This window comes from Bactrocera dorsalis, chromosome 5 (genome assembly GCF_023373825.1).
Source record: "Bactrocera dorsalis isolate Fly_Bdor chromosome 5, ASM2337382v1, whole genome shotgun sequence".
In the NCBI taxonomy this organism is placed as follows: Eukaryota; Metazoa; Arthropoda; class Insecta; order Diptera; family Tephritidae; genus Bactrocera; species Bactrocera dorsalis.
In genome coordinates, this window is record NC_064307.1 from 23,194,056 (window position 1) to 23,219,012 (window position 24,957).

A 24,957-nucleotide genomic window follows, 5' to 3' on the forward strand; every position below is an offset into this window, starting at 1 on the left:
AAATTTTCGCGAATATTTATAATGGCAAAGTGCCACAGCGCAACAACGCCCAGTTGCCTTTTGTGTGATTTTATTTTATGTGAAAAGAAGATCATTCGCAGTTGTGACGTTTGCGCTTGTATATACAATATATAGTATATATTTGTGTACATATATATTTATGTATGTATATATATTGTATAAATATGTACATATGTATATGTGTGTCAATTTGTTGTTGTTCTCATGTATACTAGACAACGCGTGGCATTTTCTTCTTTGTGTTCAGCAAATACAAACAGGAAGATTTGCGTCATGCTTATTGTTGTAACATTTAAACGCCGAGCAACGCATAAATAAAATGGAAAAACCAAAAATAAAATAATAACAACAATAAATACAAGTCGAGCAAATAATGAACTTGTCTTGTATGCGTTGACATTTACCGGCTGCTTTGGCGCCGTCACCCAACTGATGGATCGATGAACCGCAAATGATATAGAAGTGATCATTTGTATATATGTATAAAAAGAGCGCATATATGTATTGGTGTTTACATATGTAGCTGCTTAAAAGCTCTGTAATTAATTTTATTGAGTCTGGGGAAATTTAAATTGCATAATTGCCATTTATTGAATGGATAGTCATAGTAGAAAAGAAAGCACACAAACATTCAGAACGATCATTTGTTGTGGTGTTGTTGTTGAAAAAAGTCAAATTTAATGGCTGATAGTCAAATGAAAAGTATTGTTTCAGCAAAACAAAATTAGTGTATAATCTATTTGTGCATTAAATAGAAGCTAATTAATATTTAAATACCTTCAGCGGTTTGCTATTATGACCCCAACGTAGCTGATGCTTAACGGGCACCAAAAATGTTGGCATTGAGTTCTGAAAGATTTGTTTATATACAGTTTCATATGCAGCTCATTACAATAAATAGCGGTTATGTCATAAAATGCTTGTTTATAAATTTCTGAAATTATTTATTTTTCATAAAAATAAACAGTTCAAAAATCATGCGAAATTACACAGACATAAGTTAAAATATGGTAGAATATTATTTAAATTGGAGATATGATTTGTTGTTTGCATATGCGAATTTTGAAAAATATTGAAAAAAATGGTTATAAAATGCTAAAATTTTTCTTATTATTTTTATATTCTTCTCAATGAATTTCTTATTATAAAAGTCTTTTTTTATTTCGAAATTTGGCATGATTTATTGTCTAAATCAAAAATATAATATCTAAAGAAATGTTCCAGATCGCACCACTATAGCTGCCATAAAAACTAATCTCTCAAAAACAAGTTCTTTTAAGGAAAACTTCAACCTGTGCACAGCAAGGCTATGTATAGCTTCCTTGTGGCCGACGTTAACATTTTTCTTGTTTTAATATTATTTACATAAATTATTTTCAGAAGTAAACTATTAATCTTTTGAAATAATGTCCCCAGATTTCTTAATTTACTGTTCTAACTAGGTGGCAACTCTTCTTAAAAATTTTTGCGACAATAATATGGTCAATGTAAGATTTGATAAGTTATTATATGTTACTTTTTTATCAATTTATTCTAATTGCAAATATAAACAGGTGGCAACGCTTCTCAATAATTTATTTTCTAATGTTAGCCTTCTTCCTTGTTAGTTTCATACCCAAAGTGTAACTTCATAATCTAAATTATTACTTTTATTGAACTAAAATTATTAAAAAGGTGGCAACGCTCAGTATAAGTTCTTAATCGTGCATTTTATTGCGCTCTTCGGTTTATGTATTTCATCATCTTATGTTTTTTACCATACTTTTTTTCAACCTTCCCATTTTTTGTTTTAATTAATATGATTATGATTATTATCACGGCTGTGCTGTTGTCGAACATATTTTGGGTTCTACATGTCTTAAATCGATTCCGTGAGGCTAATGACTAACGTATGAGAAGGTTTTTCTTGTTCGACTTCTGCTCGGGTGCTTGAGATTGCTTGTCTAACCCAAGTTGTATGTCTTCCGGTGCGAAGTGTGGCTATGGTGACTAAATTATTTTGTTTTATTTCTTGGTCGGTATCGAGATCTTGTCTAGATACTACACAGTGCTAGTGTTTATCTCTAAACATCATACTACCGCAGTTCCTTTCTAATTATTTCCGAAAAATATTCTACGTAAAATATTTATTTGGGTTGTTGTTGTTATATCGTCAGAATTCTGCCGAGTTGACCCGACTGTCTTGGGACGGGATTTATTTGGGTCTCTGCATATGATGAACAGCCTCTACTCTAACTTATCGTTTCAGTAGATTGTTAGCAAAAACCTCAATTTTCAAACCATGTAAAACGAAAAAGAGATATGGCGGATTTCTTTAGAACACTTTCTTATTAAAGTCAAACGTATTTGCCTCTTTTTTTAAGAAAAAATATGGCTTAATTACGTTTCATTAAAATCTAAGTTTTAAAATGAAAATTCGGCGGCTGTCCAGTAAAATGTTTCTCAGAAGAATACCTTTACTACGCTTTATATTTGCGAAAAGGAATAGAATTTGCTTTCTAAAATTAAATAAAAATTACAAATTAAAGCCGATTCGAATCCAAAATAATAAAAAACTCTTGGAACATGAAATTCCAGCCTAATTTTTCGGCTACTTTGAAGGTGGTCAGTATATTACTAGGAAGTCGCAGTTATTTTGTTCGCTAAAATAAGCCTTGATTTTCATATTTAAGGAGTAAAATAACTTCCAGTTTCTGGTTAAATGCTGACCACCTTCAAAATAATAACTATTCCGATAATTTGATCTTTTGATCTTTGATCTTGAAGGCACTTTGAAATAAATACTATAAATCACTATGTTAAACGATGATAATTTCTTACCTATTGTATGTAGTTGTTGGTTGAAGATCATTTGGACAATGTTTTTTTGAGCAATTAAAACTTTATTTTGGTTTAGCTCTTTCAGCAATTTTCATCTATCATGTAAAATAACGTCTAATATTTGAAATAGAAAAGGTCACACATAAGGTCACGCTATGTCTGGCGTATATGAAGGCTGTAACATTGTTACAGTATCGTTTTTGACAAAAGGTTATCGCGTCTAACCTGAGCGGCTGCTAAGAGGCATGGCCTAAAAAATGATGGAGTAATCTAGCTGTGGTATGTAAAATGTTTAGGCTTCTACATCTCATTCCCAAAAGTCGCTAATATTTTTTTATTTATACACAAAAGCAGTATTTAATGATAAAATTGTTGCTTTTTCTCTACTAGCCCTCTTTATTCATCAATAATACAATATTTATTTTTCTATAGGACATACTTTTATTCTTCCATATAATTTTTTACCCCGAAATCTAAGATTGATTTTGTTTTATAATTTTTCACTTTTTTGGTTCGTTTTTACAGTTATGTTCCAAGATGAGTACTAAAGGGTTACATGAGCTTACAGGTTTTAAATTTAAGTTTATTAAATTAAATTTTTTTTATTGTTTCATTAAATTCTACAACACCTCTTGAATATTGTCCTAAATTTTCAAGTTGATACGAGTAAAAGTTTCGGAGATACAGCCTTGAGAACTTGTGCGCTTAAAGCACCATCTTTGAAAGCGTTTTTCTCGAAACTGTGTTTTTGAAGGCGAAGCACCTTTTTTCCGAGGAGTCACCAGAAATGGTGTCACATTGACCGAGTTTTAAATTTTTTTTCCAAAAATTTCAGAATTTTTTTGTTAATAGTGTATGTTTGTAACAATAAAAAGTTCTAATAAAATATTTCATTTCTTATATGAGAAATAGGCTGTTTTTACTCGAGGTAGCTCATGTCAACCCTTATCAAATATAATTTTATTATTTTTTAAAATCTTTTGTAGAAAACATGTTTTTAAATCTGAAAGCATACTTTTTTAATTGAAAATCCAATAATTTAAAATCAAAGAAAAAAATTCAACTTCCAATTATCTAGAAATTCGCGCAATATTTTGAAGACCACACTTATAAAAATATTGAAATTATTTTTAGTACCGACTAACACACCATTAACGACAATCCCACGTCAATCGAATCTACTCTCAATTCGAAAAATTGAAATCACTAATTTTTTATGGTGCAGATCTTATTAATTATTTTTTTATTATTTTGATATTTATTGTTGTAATTTGTTCTATTTTTTATTTTAAAATACAGTTAAGAATAAATATATAGCGAATATCTTAAGGCCTCACTGTTTAGGATGATTAGAAGTTTTGATTTAGGCTACTTTCTTGATTTCCTGTTTTCAATATTTCTCAATATTTTCATTCAAAATATTTCTTTAATTTTTTTTATGAAATTTAAATTTTTTTTCACAACATTTTATTTCATTTCGCAGATTTCTTGCTTAAACAAACAGTTTTCTAAATAGCTGGCGCACAACACCTTGTTCATTGTTCATTGAACCCATAACAAAAGTGTGTCCTACACAAAACAAAAAAAAATAAAAATAATTAAAATCCGAAAACAAAACATCTGGCTCGCGCACCTGCCACAATTCGTTACACACCCATTTTCACACACATCTAGGAAAATATACACTAGTAGATGCCAACATTTGCAAACTATAATGATTTTACCGTTCGCTTCAATACACTTGTCTTTGAAATTGTCCATTATACACAACACCGGCAGTTTTACAGCTCACGTGCCACCCTCCCAAACACACACACACACCCCCACAAAAACTCACCTCAATGGTGCGCTCAAAATACTCGAACGCCAACGATGTTGTCTTTGCCGCCGCCAAGCTATCAACACTTTGTTCATTGATCTCATGCAATTGCTTGCTAACACTATCCAGACTGCGATTAATATCGCACAGATCCGTTTTGAATTGTTCCAGCTTGCCGAGTCGCTCCAGACGCGACATTCTCTCACTATTGCCCGCCTCGAAATGAAGACGCAAATTCTCCAGCAATTTCAGTATGCGATCGGTGTCGATTTCGCGTGCGCCCGGCGGTTCCAGTGCACGCACGCGATCGATCAGCAATTCGGATTGTGTGATTAACGATCTAAATTTATCCATACAAGTATCGCGGAATTTCTCATGCTCGGTAATGGTGCGCTCAATATCGGCCACGTCACCACCGCTACCGCCCAACTGGCTCTGTTGTTGCTGTTGTTTGGCGAAAAAGTCATCGATGTTGCGTTGCAGTTCGGTGATCTCGGCCAAGAATTTCAGTATATTCTCCAGCAGCGTTTTGTAGTCGTAGCGTATGCCCTCCAATTTGGATTTCAGCGCACGCAAATTGCTAATGACCTGTTCGATTTTTTGCAATGATTCGGGATTTTTCGTTTGTATGCCGAGCGTGGTGTGTATGCGATGCTGGAGCTCATCCTGCGCCTTGTCGATGTCCTGCAGCACATGTGTGAGCTTATCGCTGGTGATCGTGTGCAATTGACGCGCGTCCAGGGAGGATGAAGTGAAAACTGGATACAGTTGTGTATCCACTTGGGTTGTCTTTGTGGCCGTCTGCAGTTAGGTTTTGTGCGTGAAATGAAAAATATGATTTTTTTTAGTGAAAATACACAATTGGCGTGAGAAGTGATTTGTTAAATGTTTATGTGAAATTTTTTTGTACGACGAATTTGTTTGTTTACTTTTGATTTGTTTAAAAAAATTGTTTTTGTTTATATTTTGTTATGTTATGGGTTTGCTTACTTGCAGTTTGTGATTTTTATTTTTATTAATAAATTTTCTTAATATTTTTCACTTTTTATTTTTGTTTTTATAACAAGATTTTAGTTTTATTTTTCAAATATTGTTGTTTTTGCGTTTGCATTTTCTTTAAAGAATTTAGTTTTAAGTTTTCTATGGATTTTTTATTTATTTATAATTTTTAAATTTTATTGTCTTTCTTTTTTTAATTTTTTCTATATATTTATTTTTTTATTTTATTTCATACTTTTTATTTATTTTTAATTTTTTATCATTTTTTGTGGAATTTTATAATTTTTGTTATTTATTATTTATTTAAAATTATTTATTTGATTATTTTTTATTATTATTTTTTTTAAATTTTATATATTTTTCCATGTATTTATTATCTTTTAATTAGATTTTTTTATACATTATTTATTTAGCTTTTTTATTTTTATATTTATTAATTTTTATTCTATAATTTAATAATAATAAATAATTTAATTAAAATAATAATTTAAATTTGTTTAATTTAATTTTTTTATTTCAATTTTTATTTTTTTATATTTCGTTTAAAATGTTTTATTTATTTTTTATTTTTAAATATTTTTCTATTAATTTTTCATTTAATATTGTTTAGATTTGTTTATTTAAACGTTTGTTTAATGTCATTTAAATTTTTTATCGAATTTTTATTTTTTGTTTATTTTTCTATATATTTATTTTTATTCATTTACTTTAATCTGAATTTATTTATCTCATTTTTTTATAAATTTAATATTATTTATTCAATATCTCTGTAGTAATTTTTATTTTATTTATTATTTGTTATTTAATATTAATTTTTTCTATATACTCATTGTCATTTTTATTTTATTTAGAATTTTTTATTTTTTTTTAATTTTTCTATATTTTTTATTTATTTATTTTTATTTTTATTTTTCTACAAATTTAAATTTAATTATTCTATATATTTGTTGCTATTTGTATTTTATTTATTATTATTATTATTCTTTTATTTTTGGCAATTTTTTCAATTTTTTAATTTTTTATTTATTATTATTTATATTTTTTAATTTTTTTTATTAATTTTTCTTTTTATTTACTTTATTTATTCATTTATTATTATTTAACTTTGTTTAAAATTATTTTTTCTATATATTTATTATTATTTCCATTTTTTCTACTATTACTTTTTTTTTCTTTTTGAATACATCTTCATTTATTTTTATATATTTTTTTTTATATTATATTAATTTTATTTATTTTGCTAAAACATTCAAACAATTCATATACCGCTCCCACCACTCACCTCCTCATTGTCACTCATGATTTTCTCCAGTATGATTTCGACTTCACGCTTCTCCGCTATTTGCGTTGTCCAATTGTCTAGACTGGTTGTTACATCGACTTGACGCTTACTGAAACCGTTGAGGATATCTTCGACTGCCGTCACTGAGGATTTCGTTTCGAGATATGGATCCACGATCTGTACGACAGCACAGCGCCAAATGCGTTAGTGTGTGTGAGCACAGTAGTTTATGCGTGTGCGCCCAGCGCCATACATATTTTGTTGTTGTGGTTGTTGTTGGTTTTTGAAATGACAGAAATAGCAGAAATGTTGCCGTTATAGATTTTCTCTTATTTTCCATTAATACTTCTATTTATACATATATATGTACAGACATACATACATACAAAGATTTATATAGACATTTTGTTACTAATTTTGTGTTTATTTTTCTCCGAACCGCAAGCATATGTATATAAGCTTATACATAAGTATATATAATATTTATATATATTGTGTTAAATGCTCAGTATTTGTTGTTGTGCTTTCAAGTGTTGTATAGCGGCATGCGCGCTGCCGAAAGCGCTTCGAAAACGCGTGCCGCTTTCAAAAAATCTCAAAATCAAAGCGAAAGGGACGGAAGTTGCACTATTTAGTGCCGCTCAGCTGGGAGTTGTATGCAGCCAGGCGCATTTAAGTGGTTTATATATGTAAATATTTAAGTAGATACAGTTGTAGCTTTTTGATATAAATATGTTCATATCTACATATACATATGTAAGTTTGTATAGGAATATATATATATTTGGTTTGCAAGTGTATAATTTAATTAATGGCAATGCTGAAAGCGTTTATCCGCTATATTTATATACTCAATTAGTTTGTTATTTACTAGCGGAGGTTGTTTTTTGCTTGTTTTTTTCGATTTATTTGTTGTTTATTTTTTGGTGTTGTTTTTTGTTTGCTGCATCGTCTTTTTTTGTTATAGTTCCTATTGAAATCTCCTCAAAGCTAACCTAATTATTAGTTCTTTAGATAATATTATAATATTATTTTATAGATAAAAAATTTTTTTCAAGCGTGTTTCTTAGCTTGTAATTATGTTCTTAATGGCGTGTTCGAGTGCACTTATGTTTGAGCAGTTCATATTGTAAAGATATTCTACCACTTAAGACTCTTATCACGCACTCTTCAATTTATTATTAAGGGCCACATAAAAAGGAAAACAAATACAAAAATTACAGTTCTTGAAAAAAAAATGAATTCTCGCTCAAAAAAAAACGTTATATGTTGTTTCCGAAAACATGGATTTCTCGTTGAAGATCGACGATTATTTTGTCACTATATCGATTTTTTGCACTGTACTTTAGCTGAAAACATTTCCTTTTAATTTTTTGGTAACAATTTAACATAACAGAACATATTCATAGAGTACACATATTTTCATACTCATTATATATGCATTAGGGTGGATAAAAGTATACGATTTTTTCTCTTTGTACATAAAAAATCTATCTGATAATATGAAGAAATGGAAAGCTGTGAAGCGGTGCACCTTTGTGCTACAATTAAGAGCCGCTTAATTGGAGAAACTATCTCAGATAAATCTAAGAATCTATTCTTCAGAGTACTTCGTATTACAAAAAAAGTTTAACGCAAATTGTTATCAAAACTTTTCGAATTAGCCATAGAGAGTTAGCTGCCAGTTATCCCCTAGTTAGACATATATTTGCCTAAAGGTCTAAGTTTTTGTTAAGAATAACACTGAAAATATCTCACAAAAGAGCTGCTTGCCAACAAAACTTAAATTTGTTAAATTTGAAAGACATAATGCTTAAATACGAAATTTCATAAAAATTATGGAAATATCGTGGATTTGGAGAGCCTAAATGTTTAAAGCGTGTTTTCTTTTTAATATGTTGATATATAAAGCCTTGACTTCACTTGACAGCTGAACTCATTGCTTACTTTGTAGCAGCCGGTAAGGTTTGGCGTGTTTTTTATGAGCTTGGCGATTTTCATAAAAAATTTAACAAATTCTTAGTTTGTGAATTTTTGGTTAAAAACAATACTGTATCGATCCCCAGCTTACTACATTCGCCGAATATGGTTTCATAAGACTTTTTTCTATGTACAAAAAAGGTCGTTTTACAATCAGAATGTACATTAAAAGCACATCGCTGAAATAGGTTATTTTGGATTAATCTGATAGGTTAATAAGCCGCACATAGACCAATTTCGATCCTTTGCAATACCAGATAAAGTTCAGTTACTAAGTTCATGAGAAGTAGTCATCCTTTAGGATACCTTTCTTGACGCGAATTTCAACAGACTCTGCTGCCTGGCTATCGATATCTTAAAGCATAGTCTTGCCAATGCGGATTAAGCACAAGAAATACTTCATGGTTGCCCTGATGCCTTGCTCTTAACATTTTTTGATGTCTTTTCGATCTGTCAGCTCCTTTCTGCAGACGTGTGTCGCCACCAGATCTGTTAGTATTCCGATCATGTTCCAAAAAAACGATAATTCTCGTTATTTTTTGAACACGTGGCGTACTTTCATATAGTTCATAAAAAGGCCCAGTTACTAATTTGAAAATATTTTCGGGGTTTTATGTTTATTATTAAGAACTTTTTGGAAATAATGAAACCGGAGCAATAGAATCGTTACATTTTCCAACTTCCCAATTTTTTAAATTTCCAAAATAAATATTTTTGTGAAAAATGTTTTTTTGCAATTTTTTTTCGAATTGAAATAAGCTTTAATATACATACCAACATTTTTAGAACCCTAATACGTTCTTCCTTTCTACTCAGCAATTTGACTATGATAAAACACATTTTTATGTGCTTGCCATGTCTTTTTCGATTATTTTGATCAGCTTATGGAGAAAACTCCTGCTTGTTGCAAGCAATTTTCGCTGTCACGCATACATACAAAGCGTGTGTATATTTGTTTAAGAGTCGAACAGTACGGTATATATGTACTACTTGTGCCTTTTCAATGTGAGATAGAGCACAGATGCCTGTGCAGCTGCTCCCTTTTAATAATTTTCGAAAAATCACTCAATCACTTTCTACACAGTAAATAAATGAATATTTAAAATATATTGTTAATTTCGTACATTATATACAAACAATATATGTATGCATGCTCTTGTACTTGCAGAACACACAGTTAGTAGTTTAAAAGATTGAAATATTTTGCAAAGTTCGCCAAGCAAAACAAATCGTGCAGTTTAACTCACATGTGTTTCACTTAATCACGTACTTACTCGCACTTTTAAGTAGGTGTGTGGGGTATATACATTTTTTTTCTACTTAGATAGTAATGAAATAGTTTCTTCATTAGCTCTTTATGCTTTATTTGTCAAATGTCGAAACGGTAAAAATGAAAGCACGAGTTTTTTAAAAATTTGAAGAGCGCTTTTAGGCGTTTTTTTTTTAATTTTTATCTTTTTTATCATTTTTATGAGCTTATGTAATTTTTAAACTATTATATTATATTTAAACTAATACTGAGACATAAAAGATGATGGAGCATGTTTTCGCTTTAGATTTGTTTTGCTTTTGGGTCTGTCTCATCTAAATTCAGCCTAAATGTAGGCAACATTTATTTTTTGGGCAAGTGTAGATAAAATATTGACTTTGGAAGTAATTTACAACTGTTGAAAATAATCAAAAAATTGGATAAATGTGAAAAATAATCGAAAATGTAATGGAAAATGGAAAATAAAAAAAAAATCACTCAGAACTGATCTAATTAAAAAAAAAATGGAACATTAGAATAAGTAATGTATATATTTCAGTTTGTTCTCTGTTTTAGACCTATTATAGACGGTAAAGCTTCAGCTGAATACAAATTTTCTAGCAAAATTACGATTTTAATATAAAATGTTGCCTACAATTGGGCGTATATGACTTAGCCATATAATTATGTTTTTTTTTGAAATATTATATTATACTACAACTAATACTGAGATATAAAAATTGTTAAAGCATGTTTTTGCTTTTGATTTGCATTGCTTAGGCAAATCAAGCCTAAATGTAGGCAACATTTATTTATTTTTTGGATAATTTAAAAAAAGTATTGACTTTGGAAGTAGCTTAAGGATAATTAAAAAATTCAAAAGTGCTTAAATGTGAAAAATAATAACAAATGTATTGGTTATAATAAAAAAACTAAAAAAAAATTAAATTTAAAAAAAAAAAATTAAAAAAAAATTATTCATAAAAAATTTACATGGAATATCATTTTTTCAATATCAATCAATTTTTGTGTGATTTTTTTGTAAATATTTTTTAAACTTTTTTGTTTAATTTTTTTTTATTTATTTATTTATTTTTTATTATAATCTTTATATTTCCTATTATTTTTCGCTCGTTTATAGAGCTTAAAACATCCGCCGTATACTAATCTTCTGGCAAAATTAAGATTTTAATATAAAATGTTGCCTACAATTAGGCGTAGACGTCTAAACTTAATCAGATCAGTCCATCTAAAAATATGTGACATATTTTGTTATTAAAAAAATGCTTGACAAAAACTTCATAAATCACTCTCTTGCAGTTTAGTTAGTAAATTTACTTGCCTTGCCACCGTTTCAAATACTCGCTGAGTTCATTAAACATTCTGCAGCCAGAAGTATATGATTACCTACACACTGTATATAGTATGTAATGTAATGCAATGTAAACTTCTACAATGTAAATTCAAATTTGATTAGTTTCGCCAGCAATTCCTCACATTTCAACACATTCGTCCAGACGTCTGTGGCATAACATGAAGTTTTAGCGGCTACTCTCATGGATCTAGCCTATTTTTAGCAAGTGTTTATTGCCTTGCAAGTCTACTGCAAGTAAAATTTCACTTCATTACTTCTGTTTGTTTGCCTTCGCGTTTGCCTAAAAATACAATATCTGCTTGCAAATATTCGCCAAGTAGATTTTTGTAGGTTTTCTATGCTGCAACTTAGTGGAAACTCTTTTAATAGCTTCATTTGCTTGCAACACACTGCAATTATACAGTTCTCTAGCAGCAATGTTTACTTTTACACGCAGCTATGCGAAAGTACGTCTATGTAAAGGGATATTTAAGTGCGTGTATTCACATAATTTCTACGAATTCTGATTTCACTTGAAATCTTCTATTTTTGTAGAGTGTGAAGTGGAGCAGTCATTAAATAAATTTTTTGTTTTGGATATGATTTTCACTTAAACAGGGAAAAACGAGATTTTTTGGGAGTATATATACACTGGTGCGAGCAGTTGTTTGTATGTATGTAAGTGGGTATAAAACCAGCTGATTAGTTTTGAAAGGGTTAAAAATTGTACAAGTTTAAATACTAGTTCTAAAATGGTTACTTCAGTACTAGTTTCTCAAATTTTTTAAACCAAAATTTAGGAAATTGCTTTAAAATTAGAAAAAAATCTATTCTTCAAATTTATATTTTTTTTTTAGTTACGGTTATCTGAGTACTAATTTCTGTAAATTTTTTGAATCAAAATTAGAAAAAATCTCTTTTACACATTTATATTTTTTTATTAAAAATTTTTGTTTCGGCTTTCTTTTACTCTTCAGTGCCAAACTCAACTAACTTCTTTCTCTCTTCTCTTTTATTTCATTTTTATTTCGCTAAATTGAAGAGCAATTGCTCACACATTTGGCCCCAAACAACTTCCACAGTCCTTACTGCAAAACTACTCCTTCATTCGCACATCTTCTATGTTCTTCTCACCACCACAGAGAAATATTTAAATCAGCAGCACATTTGTGCGTCGTCAAAAATATATCTCATGTTTGGTTAACATGTCAGAAATGGGCACTAAAAAAAATTAATTTTTGCTGTCATAATGAAATTAATTGCAAATGAGTTGAATGTAGCAAGTGCTTGTGCTGACTGCGTGACCAACCGCTCCTCAAGCATAAAGAGCTTGTTAGGTCACCTGAAAAAAAATTTGTTGTCAAGAATTTGTTTGTCATCACAACAGCACAGTTAATGTTTTATTTTTACTCAAAGGATTGAAAAATTACTTTCGGTGTTCTTTAATAAGTTATAATTAGATAAGATTTTGGAGTTTTGTCAGTGAGTGTCTTTGACTATTATATGGTCCTGAATAGCATTTTTTTCGAGTACCTACAAATTTGCATGTTTGGTCTTTGTCCAAAATACTTGTTTTGAAAAGTTTTTTTTCATCTTGGAAATATATATTGGGTAGTCCTGGTAAAAGTATTGTTCGTACTTTTTCAATAGATGGTCGTAAGGTCGATTCGTATATCTTCCAGTGCTACCCCGTACATTGGTGGTTATGCCATATAGTGTTGGACAGGTGATTATAGCCTTTCATTTAACAAAAAAAAACATTTAATGTCGGTAAGTTGAAAAAAGTTGGCAGCTGTTCAAAAATTGTGAAAATAATGAAGAAATTCCTATATTTTGGAATATTGTTGTATAAACAAGAAAAGAATGCCACGCAGGCCACCAATGAAATTTTGTGAATTTTTTACGAGACGATGCTGTATCAGCTCTGTAGCACAACAATTGGTTCGCTCGCTTTCCGTTCTGAAATTTCGATTTACACTATGAAAGTTTTAACACTGGTAGAATAATGTTCTAGCGGAAAAATCGCAAAAAGTGGTCGCCCCTAAAATGGTACATATTTGTTTGTTTTATTTATTATAAATATAAAAAAAAAACTAAGTGAAGTTAATTAGAAATACGAAATAGGACTTTTTGACTACCCATATTTGATCTGTAACTAACGGGTGATTTTTTTGAGTTAGGATTTTCATGCATTATGTATTTGGACGATCACGTTTGGGATTGTCTAGACATGGGTCAAAGAGATAAAGATGTCCTCAGTATGCGTTGCCATTTCATCATGATAGACTTACTAACACGATCAACGGCTTGCAATCATTGAATTGTTATTACCAAAATCAGTGTCGGTTCGAATGTCGAAATGTTCGAAACATCCGCTTTTTTATCGACAATTTTGTTCGCCGATGAGGCTTTTTTTTTTTTTCCCCCAAAAAATTTTTTTCTGGTTGAATGGCTAGCGTAAATAAACAAAATGGCCGCATTGTGGGTGAAGAGGCAACCAGAAGCCCTGTTCAAGAACTGCACATGCATCCCGAAAAATGCACTGGTTTGGGTGTGGGGTGTACGCTGGTGGAATCAATGGACGCGTATTTTTTCAAAGATGCTGTTGACGCAAAGTTTACGGTGAATGGCGATCGCTATCGTTCGATGCTAAAACAAACTTTTTTGTTGCCCTTAAAAATGGAAGAACTGACGTGGTTACATGTGGTTTCAACAAGATGGAGCTACATGCCACACAGCTCGCGAGTCTATGGCCATTTTGAGGGAAACTTCGGACAACACTTCATCTCAAGAAAATTGACCCGTAAGTTTGCCACCAAGATCATGCGATTTAACGCCTTTAGACTATTTTTTGTGGGGCTACGTCAAGTCTAAAGTTACAGGACATAGCCCAGCAACTATTCCAGCTTTGGAAGACAACATTTCCGAAGTAAATTTCGGGCTATTCCCGCCGAAATGGCTCGGAAAAAGTTGCCCAAAATTGGACTTTCCGAATGACAACCTAAGACCAGCGCGTCACATTTAAAATAAGATTATCTTCAAAAAGTAAATTTCATGAACTCAAGTCTAACGTTTCAAAATAAAGAACCGATAGATGTTTGCAAATTTTATGCGTTTTTTGTTGTTAAAAAAAGAGTTATCAAGCTCTTAAAAAATCACCTTTTAATAGCAGTCGTAATTTCTTTCAAAATTTGAACATCTGAAGTTTATAACATTTTTTCCAACTTTCCGTCAGTTTATGGACTCACATCTCACAAAACTGCGTCGGCTTGGGCGTCCAGAAAGATTCGAACGCCATGTTTTGATACCCTGTTTTTGATGTAACCGTATTTGGGTGAGGAAGCTCTACATCGAATGTATGCAAATGGTAGTCAGAATAGGAGCGGGCTGGGGAACAAACTTCCTCACCCGGTCTTTATAAATAATTTTTTACTGTTTTTTTTTTTGCAACATGAAGGCCGATGCGCGTCATGAAAATTGTTGAAATAAATTATTCCCATTCAAAAAACGTTTTAATTATAAAATTGTTTGATATTCCAATAATATTTTTTTCGTCGTTTCGACGTATTGTTATCTTCCAGTGGTATAAATAGCTTTATATTTCTAAAGTTAATGGTTTGCCAGTTTTAGGCAGTCCATAATACAGCCCTTGATTTTTGCTAGTGGTTTTGGATTCTACACCTGTTTTTCTGGGTTTATGGTTATCGCAATGGGATCCATTTATTATCACAATCGCTTTGTCGCGTTTCAAGCAAGCGTTTTTTGGATATTCTAAATTGTCCTTTCAGAACGTCTCCGTTGGCTGCATATCATATAGCACCCTACTTTTTGCTTCCTTTCGATATATTTTGTTGCTTTCAGACATTTGAAATGCCTCCTTAAAGTGCCCCTCAGAGATTCTGTGAGATCTTATTATGTTGGACAATGTTTTCATAAAATATAGCGTCCAGTTTTTAATCTTTAAATTTCGACACCGAGCACGTTTTTCCGTCATGGAAAGCCCAGCATAGCCCTTTAAAATCGTACAAAATTGTCACGCTAGTTCCGCTAGGTTATGTTCACCATCATCGTCACCAAAATAAATGGCTTGTCCGGGCTGAGTTTTTTTTTCATTTAATATAAAGATGACAAAGACTTATCACAGAACATTGTTCGACATATTATAATGAAAGAAAATTATGGATGTTTACGCTTCCAAATTTAATGACATATACTGAAAATAACGAGAGAAGGCACAACTTTTCACACAGGTTTGGAATATTAAAACAATGGATTAATAACAAAGTTACTTTAGTTCTTGAATAAAGATCTAATCTGTTTTTCAAACTCATTCCTATAATTTGATTTTGGGGGGGGGGGGGGGAAAAAAATTGCCCTTTGGAATCTAAATATACTTTGCTTGAGAAGAATAAGCAGTTTGTGGAACTAAACTTTGGTTCTTTTTTTTAATAAAAATTCCGATTTTATATAAAAATTGCAAGAAGTCTTGTTGTGCATGTTTTTTTACTGTATAATTGATGCAATGCAAGTGCTAACGCTCAAACACATGTGCAAGACTTCTAAAATCGAACAGAATGGTTATGCGATTCAAAACAATCGATCTGAAATAAAACTGAATAAATATATGAAGTCAGAAATTCGTGATCGTAAATTTAAGAGTTTGTTGGCATTTGGGTTTTAATTTTTCGAGGTCCGTTATGAAAAAAGAATTTGTCTGAGGCAAAATCGACCAAACAATTATAGTTTTTTAAAGTCAGTTCACTTTGACTAAATTTGAATTTGATTAGCTTGGAAGTCTTTTTCCCAGGTTATTTATTTTTTGTTAATATAGACATTGTTTTTAATTTTTGGTGTAGTTATAGTTGTGTTGTTTTTAAATGTGGGACAAATGAGATGCTCCCATATACATTATGAGTCAAAAATGTCTCCGGAAATTGTAATTAATAAATGTATATTTTCAAAAAAGAAAAATGGGAGGGATTAACGTTGGTAGGACTGTAGTACTTTGCCAAATAATGACCGCGACTGTCAACCAGAACAACATTTCCAATGAACGTGTTTCAGGACTGGAAAAAATATATATATTTAATCGACATAAAAGTACTTGCTCATGTCAGATATCAAAATAGTTAACTATTTTTAAGTTAACTTCGTTTAATATGGTCCCTTCATTTGATTTGAATAAATATTCAAGTCATGTGGTTTACTTGAAAATTAATAAATATTTCGCTACGAAAATTTATAGAAGCCGAGAACTGACCCTCCGAATATTGTGTCTAACTCTCCTTGCCTTATCTATAGTGTTGGATCTTTGCCTCGATTGTTGGACTACTTAAAGCTATAAAATATATAAGCATGTGTATCAACATTTTCTTAAAAAGTATTTAAGTATCAACTATCGTTAGTACTCGTGGTTTAACCAAGAATTGTAAAGCTGATAATTGTGAGAAAATAGGTTAGAAAGCGTATTGCAACAACAAATTTGCGTACTTAAGCATTTCCGGTGTGAGTAACGATAACTTTCAGTTATTTCGGTAATTAAAGCGAATGCATATGCCGAACTAATAGTATTTAAAAAAAAAAATATTATTAGATATAGCTAAAAGCCGGAGAATCACCACTACTACCTAAAATACCACTCCATAAATGTTTAGTTTTGTAAATATTATATAAAATAGAAGTACACACTTTCAAATTGATAAAACGTGTTCCCAAACTCTTCAAATCTGCATAATCGGCGCGTATGTGCTTCCAGTTCTCTTGCAAAAACTGTAGCTTTTGCTCATCGGCCGTTTGTTTTAGCTGTTTATCCAGATTATCTAGCTGACTAGCCAACTCATTAGCTTTCTCGAAGAACTCAATAAGCAAGGAAACACAATCGACGCGTTTCAGCACCAAATCCTTCAGTTCAATCCAATGCTTGTGCAGCGCCTCAGCTTTAGAATCGACATCGTACCGTTGTTGTGGACTTAACGATTCTAGATGCGCTTTAATTGACTCAAGCAGCAAATTTATGAGCTCGCCTTTGATCTGTAAGACAGAAGTTTGTAATTAGTTGCAGCAAATTTGCTTAAAAATCTTCAAAACAACCTCTAAATCCTGCATTAGTTCGTGGTGTTGCAATAGGAACTGTTTACTCTGTTCCAATGTGCTGCCCATATCGACGTGCTGCTGCAAATACAATTGTCCCGAAGACATCAGCCAGTTGAGCAAATCATTGTACTGCGCCAAAAAATCCGAGAGCGCCTTCTGTACGCGCTGATGGTCTTCATTGCTGGTCGAACAAATACTCTCGATGTACGTCTTACGATTCTCAATTTCGTCGAGCACACGCTTTACACCCTGCGTCTCGGGTTGTGTGCGACCGACCTCGTCTAATATGCTATAGCCGAGACGTAGGGGCTCCTCCGTAAAACTGCGTACATCACGCGTCACTTTCGCGTACATGGTGAAGCTCTCGGGCGTATTGGGCGGCAGACGCACATTCGCCAACTCCACTTCAAGTTTCTCGAGCACGCTCAACGTGTTTTCGGCCTTGGCGAAGAAGTCACGTGACTGCTGCAGCCAGTGTTCACGTTGATCCACCAGGTCCAGGTGTTCCGTACAGGCGCTCAGCACATTATAAGCGCGCGCACAAGCCTCATCGCCAGTAAAGGTGCCGGAGGCCTGTAGTTTTTCCTTGGCGCGTGTGATTTTCAGCGCACGATCACGCAGCAGCAAAGCTTGCTGTTTCCATTCACGATAGTTGTGCAGTGCGTTATTTGCTGTGTGTTCGCACTCGCCCAAACTGAAGAGACTGTCGACTTCGCTGCGTTGCTGCCGTAAGGCCGCCTCCACTTCGTCCAACTCGCGTCCGAGCAGCGCTAATGTGAGACAGTGTTCCAATTGTACTTTACGCGTTTGCCACGCTGTCTCCAAAGCATTACGACGATCGTGTGGCGCCTCCAACCACAACTGGACTTGGTGCACGGCGCGTGCGGCATCACGCTTGATATGCTCGGGTCGTGTGTCTAATGTTTCCAGATTGACAAGTTCCTTTAGCTGTGCGAGCAGCTCATTGCCATCTTTTAGCGCCGCCATTACCGCCGTGAGCATATCGATGCGTAACTGTTTGAACTTGTTGAGGAACTCTTGCACGGCCGCCACTTCTATCGGCAGCATTGTGTCGATGCAAGCGACCTCCAGTTGGTCCATGCGTCGCTGACACTGTGCCATCTTCTCTTGCAACTGTGTGGCGAGGTGGAGTATGTGTTGGCGGTCTTGCAGTAAATGCAAAATATCTTGCCAAATGATGTTCAGCGTATCGGCCATGGCGTTGACTAGTTCGGAACTGATACGCTTGCTGGCGAGTAATTTGTCTGCCTTCTGTACGAATTCGTCCATCGGGCCGGGTAGATTCTAGTTACGGAAGAATGAGAGCAAAATGTTATTACTTGTTAAACTTGCATAAGAATTGTACTAACCTGTATATTCCTAAGAGTCTCATCGTGATCCCTCTGCAAGCGTATGGACTCATCGAGATTCGTGCCTAATGTTGTGATCTTTGGCTCTAATTCAACAACCTTAATATATAATTTGTCCGGGCTCTGTAAGAAAAATCGTGTGTAAGGTTTATCCTTGTCGGTAAGCATTCATTTGAAAGTGTTTTATTGTCGTGTAGATACGTGTTCGGATACTTGGTCAGGACAGGAACTGGACGGAATATGCATTGTGTTAGTGCTGTAGAAGTGGTTTGAGTGAAAGGAAGTGTGTGGTTGAGGTAAGAAGTTATAAGGAAAGGGTAGCAGCAGAAACGAATGGTAGACCAAATCATAGCTTTGAAGAAGTTTATTAAAATATGATATTATATACAGTAATAAAACTTGCAGTACTTTTAAATAGAGTCTACCAAGTATTCTCTAGTAAAATTAAATATATTGAGGCATCAGATGGCATTGCTTTTACAGTTAAGATCCAAACATTCTTAAGAGAATATGAAAACTGGAAAGGAAAGTACCTTGTCGACCAAATATCGGAAACCCAGAGGACAAATTTTATGTTCAGTCGATCAAAACTTTGGAGGATGCCGAAAAAAAACTATTCTGAAATATTGTTGTTTTAAAACACCTCTAAGAAAGGGAAAAGAGCATAACGTTTGTCGTCTGGAAGGGCAAAATGAGTGGCACTCATATTTTCCGAAACAAAACTTTGAGGCAATCGTAGGTACCGTCTGGAGAGCTCCTCTCAATACAAGACCTTTTCCAACTTTACTACCAACATGGTAACTGTCAGAGGGATATCAATTGGTCTTTCATGTCGGTATTTTTATCGAAAAGTATCCAATTCAAGAACATTCATGTTGATATTTCGGTTAAACAACTGTAAAAATGTCCGAAGATTCTTCAGCTATTCTTTCCTTTTTGAATAGAAATCTGGAACTTCAATTACTAACTCGAGATAAGCTGAGCTTTACGTTAGCCGAATTTGTGATGCGTACAGTGCGCTGACGTAGCTTATCAAGAACCGTATCAGAAAAATCAGTATATGTATGTAAGAAACAGTATATTAACCCATTGAGAAGTACAGTTTTTCGTTCTTGATTAAAGAAATTAAAAATATAAGAAATTAAAAATAGAAATCGTTGAATATTGCTCTATATTTTTAACACACGAATATCACAGCAAGGGGACCCGGAGGACAAAAATTTCGGGATGAGATTTAGTAGAATTTTTTGGAAAATTATGGGAACAGTTATTTAGAACGAACCATTAACTAATTATCCTCGAAGATTCCTGCATTTTTATCATTTCTTTAGTAAACATTCTCAAGCTAAGCTTTCTGACGACCAAAGACAAACTATAAAATTACTTAAAACTATTTGTGAAACTTATCCTTGAACAACTAATTTAAAAATGTAAAATTGTATACCAAAGAGCTTGCTATAAATTTTTATAGCAACTTTTAGGCATCCTCATGTCGTTAAACAACAAGTTTTCTCCTTCCTTTTTAACACCTCAAACAGCATAAGACAGCATAGCGTAGCACAGAAACTTCATAACAACTAACCAAATCTGTAGGAGAATCGGAATGCTCTAAGAGGAATCGTAAACAAAGTAACGGATGCGAACGCGCCATAATTGGACAACGATGACCTTCATTGCGGACAATAAGGAAAACATATACATACACGCTCACTACTACTTCCATACATACATATGCGAGTATATGACGAGCAAATAGGAATTCCTGTTGTGAGAGAGCAACACACGCTAAATAACTTCCATGCAACTAGACATAACCACACAATAACAACAAAAGCAAAACGATCAAGCAAATGACTAACCGAACAACTGCAATAACAATGACGTATGCAGAGAAATGGCCGGTTAGACGAAGGAGCTCAATTGCGAAGCGGTACTTCACAAGTTCGCCAGTTCGTAGTGTTCGCTGTCAGTGCCACTGCCATGACCACTGTCAGTGCCATATTTGAGGCAAGCCTCGGAGACTTGACGCAAAGTTATGCAGTCGTCTTGTCATTTATGGCGGCAGTTTTGCCGGTGGTCAGCCGCGGCGCGTTGTCTGCGGCAGCTGAAGTGATGGCCGGCCACTTGGTTGCTACTTTTGAGATTTGTTACGTTTTCATTATCGATTTGCGGCTGTTTTCCATTTTGCTGTTACTTTTAACTTTACTATTCTTCTGCAGTCATATTTTATCTACTTTTACTTGTAAATATTGATTGTTGTTGGCTTTTCATTGAGATGTTTTGCTATTTGAGTGTATGTTATGAATTTGCTCTGAAAAATATTTTATAGTAAATGTGGTACACTATGACAGAGATTCTATTCTAAACAAACTCAACCTAAATTGTGTCCCTCAATTTATGCTGAATCAATATCTTTCAACATTATGACCAGTGACTGAGCTCTGTGGAGGAGAGTATAGTCGTCGAATTGTCAAACTTTTAGTATTCTATAAAATCCGAAAAAAGTTTTTCGAGCTTTTGCATACTAAAAGAATTTCTGGCTTTGAGATTTTGTGATACAGATGAAAAATGGGTACCTGAGTGTAAATGAAAGCCAAGAAGTACTTGTTATCTATAAATAGATTCTGCATTGGAACCAGTATTACGAAGTTACATGGGTTTACGGGTTTAAAAATCGAATTATTAAATTCTATAACACCTCTAGACATTATCCTAAATTTTCAAGTTAATCCGAGTAATAATTTCGGAGATACAGCCTTGAGAACTTGTGCGCTCGGCGCCACCAGGGCTAATTGCGCCGTCTTTCAACGCGTTTTTCGTCGGCATGATTTCTCGAGAGCTTCTCAACTGATCTTCATGAAATTTTTACAAATCTTTGAGATACAATTCATAAAAACTTGAACGAAAAATGTTTTTTTTTCGATTACAACTATTTGAAAAAAAAAAAATGTCGCGAAATTTTCGAAATGGCCGATTTTAAAATATTTTTTCCAAGAATTTCAGAATTTCTTTGTTAATAGTGTGTGTTTGTAACAATAAAAAATTTTAATAAAATATTTCATTTTTTATATAAGGAAATTGTTGAATATAAACATGGAACCCCTTAATATATGTAGAGAATTCGTTTCAGAACCAATTTTGCTACTAAATTTTCTGACATAAGTCGGCAATATCATAGTAATGATTTCTCTCCCTCTCTCTCTTTTTCTATGTGCGTAAGTGCTTCCGAGAGAGCGTAGAGAACCGAGAACGTTAAGCATTTACATATTTGCTATCTCTTCATAAATCAAAACCAGAAAGGAATACTTTAGTTTTCGAAAAAGTGAGAAATAGTTGAAAACGAGTGTTCTTGAATCCGATAAGGAATATTTACAGTTAAAAACGTAAGTTATACCATCGTGATCTGAATTGCAAGCTAAAGTAATGGCCGCACCTCTAATAATGTTCTATTAAATTCTTGGACCTTATATGTAGATTTTTAATAAATGTTTTTAAGGTAAAAATTATACGCGTTGCCTGCAATAATAAAAAAATAAACAAATTGTTTTCTGGTTTTTAGGATTTTGTGTTTGTTGACATTTTTATTGCTGTATTATTATCTTCGCTCTGTGAACTGTTATGGAACACAGAGAAAAGTGAGAAGCTAGCTTAAGAATCAAACCCTATTTAATATATATTTCATAAACCGAATATTTTTCCCTAAATACCGAAGCTACAAAATACGATCTCATTGTGAATTAACATCTAAAAAATAACTGTAATTCACATAACCTTTGATGTCATACATTCTATTTACATTCAAGCATTGGTTTTCATTCATAATTTTATAGGACTTCATTCGTGTATTTTCATGTCATCGAATTTATTATTGAACATTTATAAAATTAACGAAATATTTTTGTCTACATTTTAAACAACAAAAACAATTTAACTGGTTTATTATTGGTGAACCCTAACTTTCAATTAATATAATTCCATGATCTTAACCTAAAAACGTGAAACAACTTAAAATGGCTGATACCGCACAACAGTTCCAGGCCATGTGAGTCTAATTTTCTTGAGTTCCTTATCTAAAAAACCAAAGTAACAATTCTTCATCTATCACCAAAGTGACCAGAAAATTTTGGAGGAGCCCATGCTTTCCGTGCCAAAGGGTATACCGCCGACCGGCATCGACAAATTCATTTATCCAATCAAATTAAATTTAATTGGCGCTCAAATGTTGCATATTCAGGTGGGCAGCAGACAATTTTTTGATAAAACCATAAAATTTGATATTTTTATATAAATTTACATAATTTTTTGTGTTCTGCAGGGCCGGCGTCTTATGATGGTACGCCTACTGTCAGATGATGAAAATAAGTATATGCAAGAATTGGAGAAAGTTGGTCTTACGCTTTGGAGATAATAAACACATTATAAACTACTTTTCGGTTTTACGGATTTTATTCAATATTTTGCCCTTTCGGTATATATTTCAACTACTCAAAAGCTAAACTCATTAAGTACGTATATGTACCGTTGATTAGAACAAAATTTATATACATTTCTCTGTATGCAAAAAAAATATTTGATAAATTATGCATTTATATATATATTTTATAAATTGAAAAATTATTATCTATATGGCGGTTTTTGTGTATTAGTCGAAGTCGATTTTACGAGGGAAGTCGATTTTACGAGGGAAATCGTAAAGTCAATTAAATATATTGGCAGTAGAAAGCCGCAGATGCTATCCCTTAGAAAAGCATAGTATGTTTCACTAAAGTTGAATTCAGGTTTCTAATTCCCATAAGATAAATAGATGAGGATTGCACCGCGACCATAGATCTATTGCGCCTTCTTCTAAGTCACAACGACCCATCTAGCCCCAGCATATTGAAAGATTCATATATATAGTACTTGTACTACTAGGTGCTAGTGAGGCGATGTGTTCCCTATTCACGATGAAGGGTTCAGGTCTTATTATATTACTGGATGTTGTAGAGCGGCAAGCTCATCTGCTAGTTTATTCCCAGCTATAACTTTGTAACCGGACACCCAGGTGAGGTGCACTTGGATACGTTTCGCTGGACTATTCCGCCGTTCTCTGCTTATGGCAAACATTTCTGCTTGATAAATGCTCGGAAAATGGAGAGTGGTTAGTAAGCTATTATAGATATCGATGATGTTGATATCATTGGCTTCAACATCTGCGCCATTGGTTCTGCTTTCTCCAGACTGGATAAGCAAGTGAAGCAAATGGGTCTGGTGATGAACGAGGGCAAGGCGAAATATCTCTTGTCATCAAGCAAACAGTTGTCGCACTCGCGACTTGGCTTCAACGTCACTGTTGATAGTCATAACTTCGAAGTCGTAAATAAATTCTGGGAACCAGTATTAAAACCAACAAAAACGTCAGTCCCGAAATCCAACGCACAATAACTCCTCTAAACAGGTGCTACTTCATACTGAGTAGGCAATGGAAAAGTAAAGTCCTCTCTCCACGAACAAAGACCAAACTCTTTAATTCACTCATTATACCCATCCTGCTATATGGTATATAGGATGGACGATGACAACACCTGATGGATCTACTTTACGAGTTTTCCCTTTGCGCATCGGCAACGGCATCGCATTCGATGGAACGACGAGCTGTATATCTCATATGATGACATAGCCATAGTTCAACGAATCAAGAGACAGCGGTTACATTGGCTAGGTCGTGTCGTCCGAATGGATGAAAACACTCCAGGAGGAAGTCTTCCACTCCGTTGGAAATACCAAGTGGCGAAGGACCTAGCTACACTTGAAATGTACGAACAGCGAAAAGGAAGAACAACTGGCTCGCTTTCTGTAAACTCGGCTATAATCGCAGAAGCGGTGTCTACACCCATAATGAAGAAGAAGAGGAGCTTAGTATAGCTTTAAAGCAGTCGAAGTTAACGTTTTTCTTGTTTTTACCTCATTTTTAAAAGAAGCGTATGATGA

General features: G+C 33.2%; 1 protein-coding gene across 15 annotated transcripts in view; it reads right to left on the minus strand.

Annotated features, from left to right (window-relative positions):
* LOC105226995 (titin) overlaps nucleotides 1-24,957 on the minus strand; it is a 358,359-nt gene that overhangs the window by 210,259 nt on the left and 123,143 nt on the right. For 12 of the 15 annotated variants that reach the window (XM_049458988.1, XM_049458990.1, XM_049458989.1 and 9 more), the window contains 6 exons: nucleotides 18,988-19,110; nucleotides 17,615-18,922; nucleotides 17,213-17,554; nucleotides 6,942-7,118; nucleotides 4,679-5,461; nucleotides 799-870 (listed from right to left, as the gene is read on the minus strand). In XM_049458988.1, coding sequence (XP_049314945.1) covers nucleotides 799-870; nucleotides 4,679-5,461; nucleotides 6,942-7,118; nucleotides 17,213-17,554; nucleotides 17,615-18,922; nucleotides 18,988-19,110 — 2,805 coding nt within the window. The remainder of the gene's footprint in view (nucleotides 1-798; nucleotides 871-4,678; nucleotides 5,462-6,941; nucleotides 7,119-17,212; nucleotides 17,555-17,614; nucleotides 18,923-18,987; nucleotides 19,111-24,957) is intronic. The other 3 variants (XM_049459002.1, XM_049459000.1, XM_049459001.1) reach the window with 1 other exon arrangement.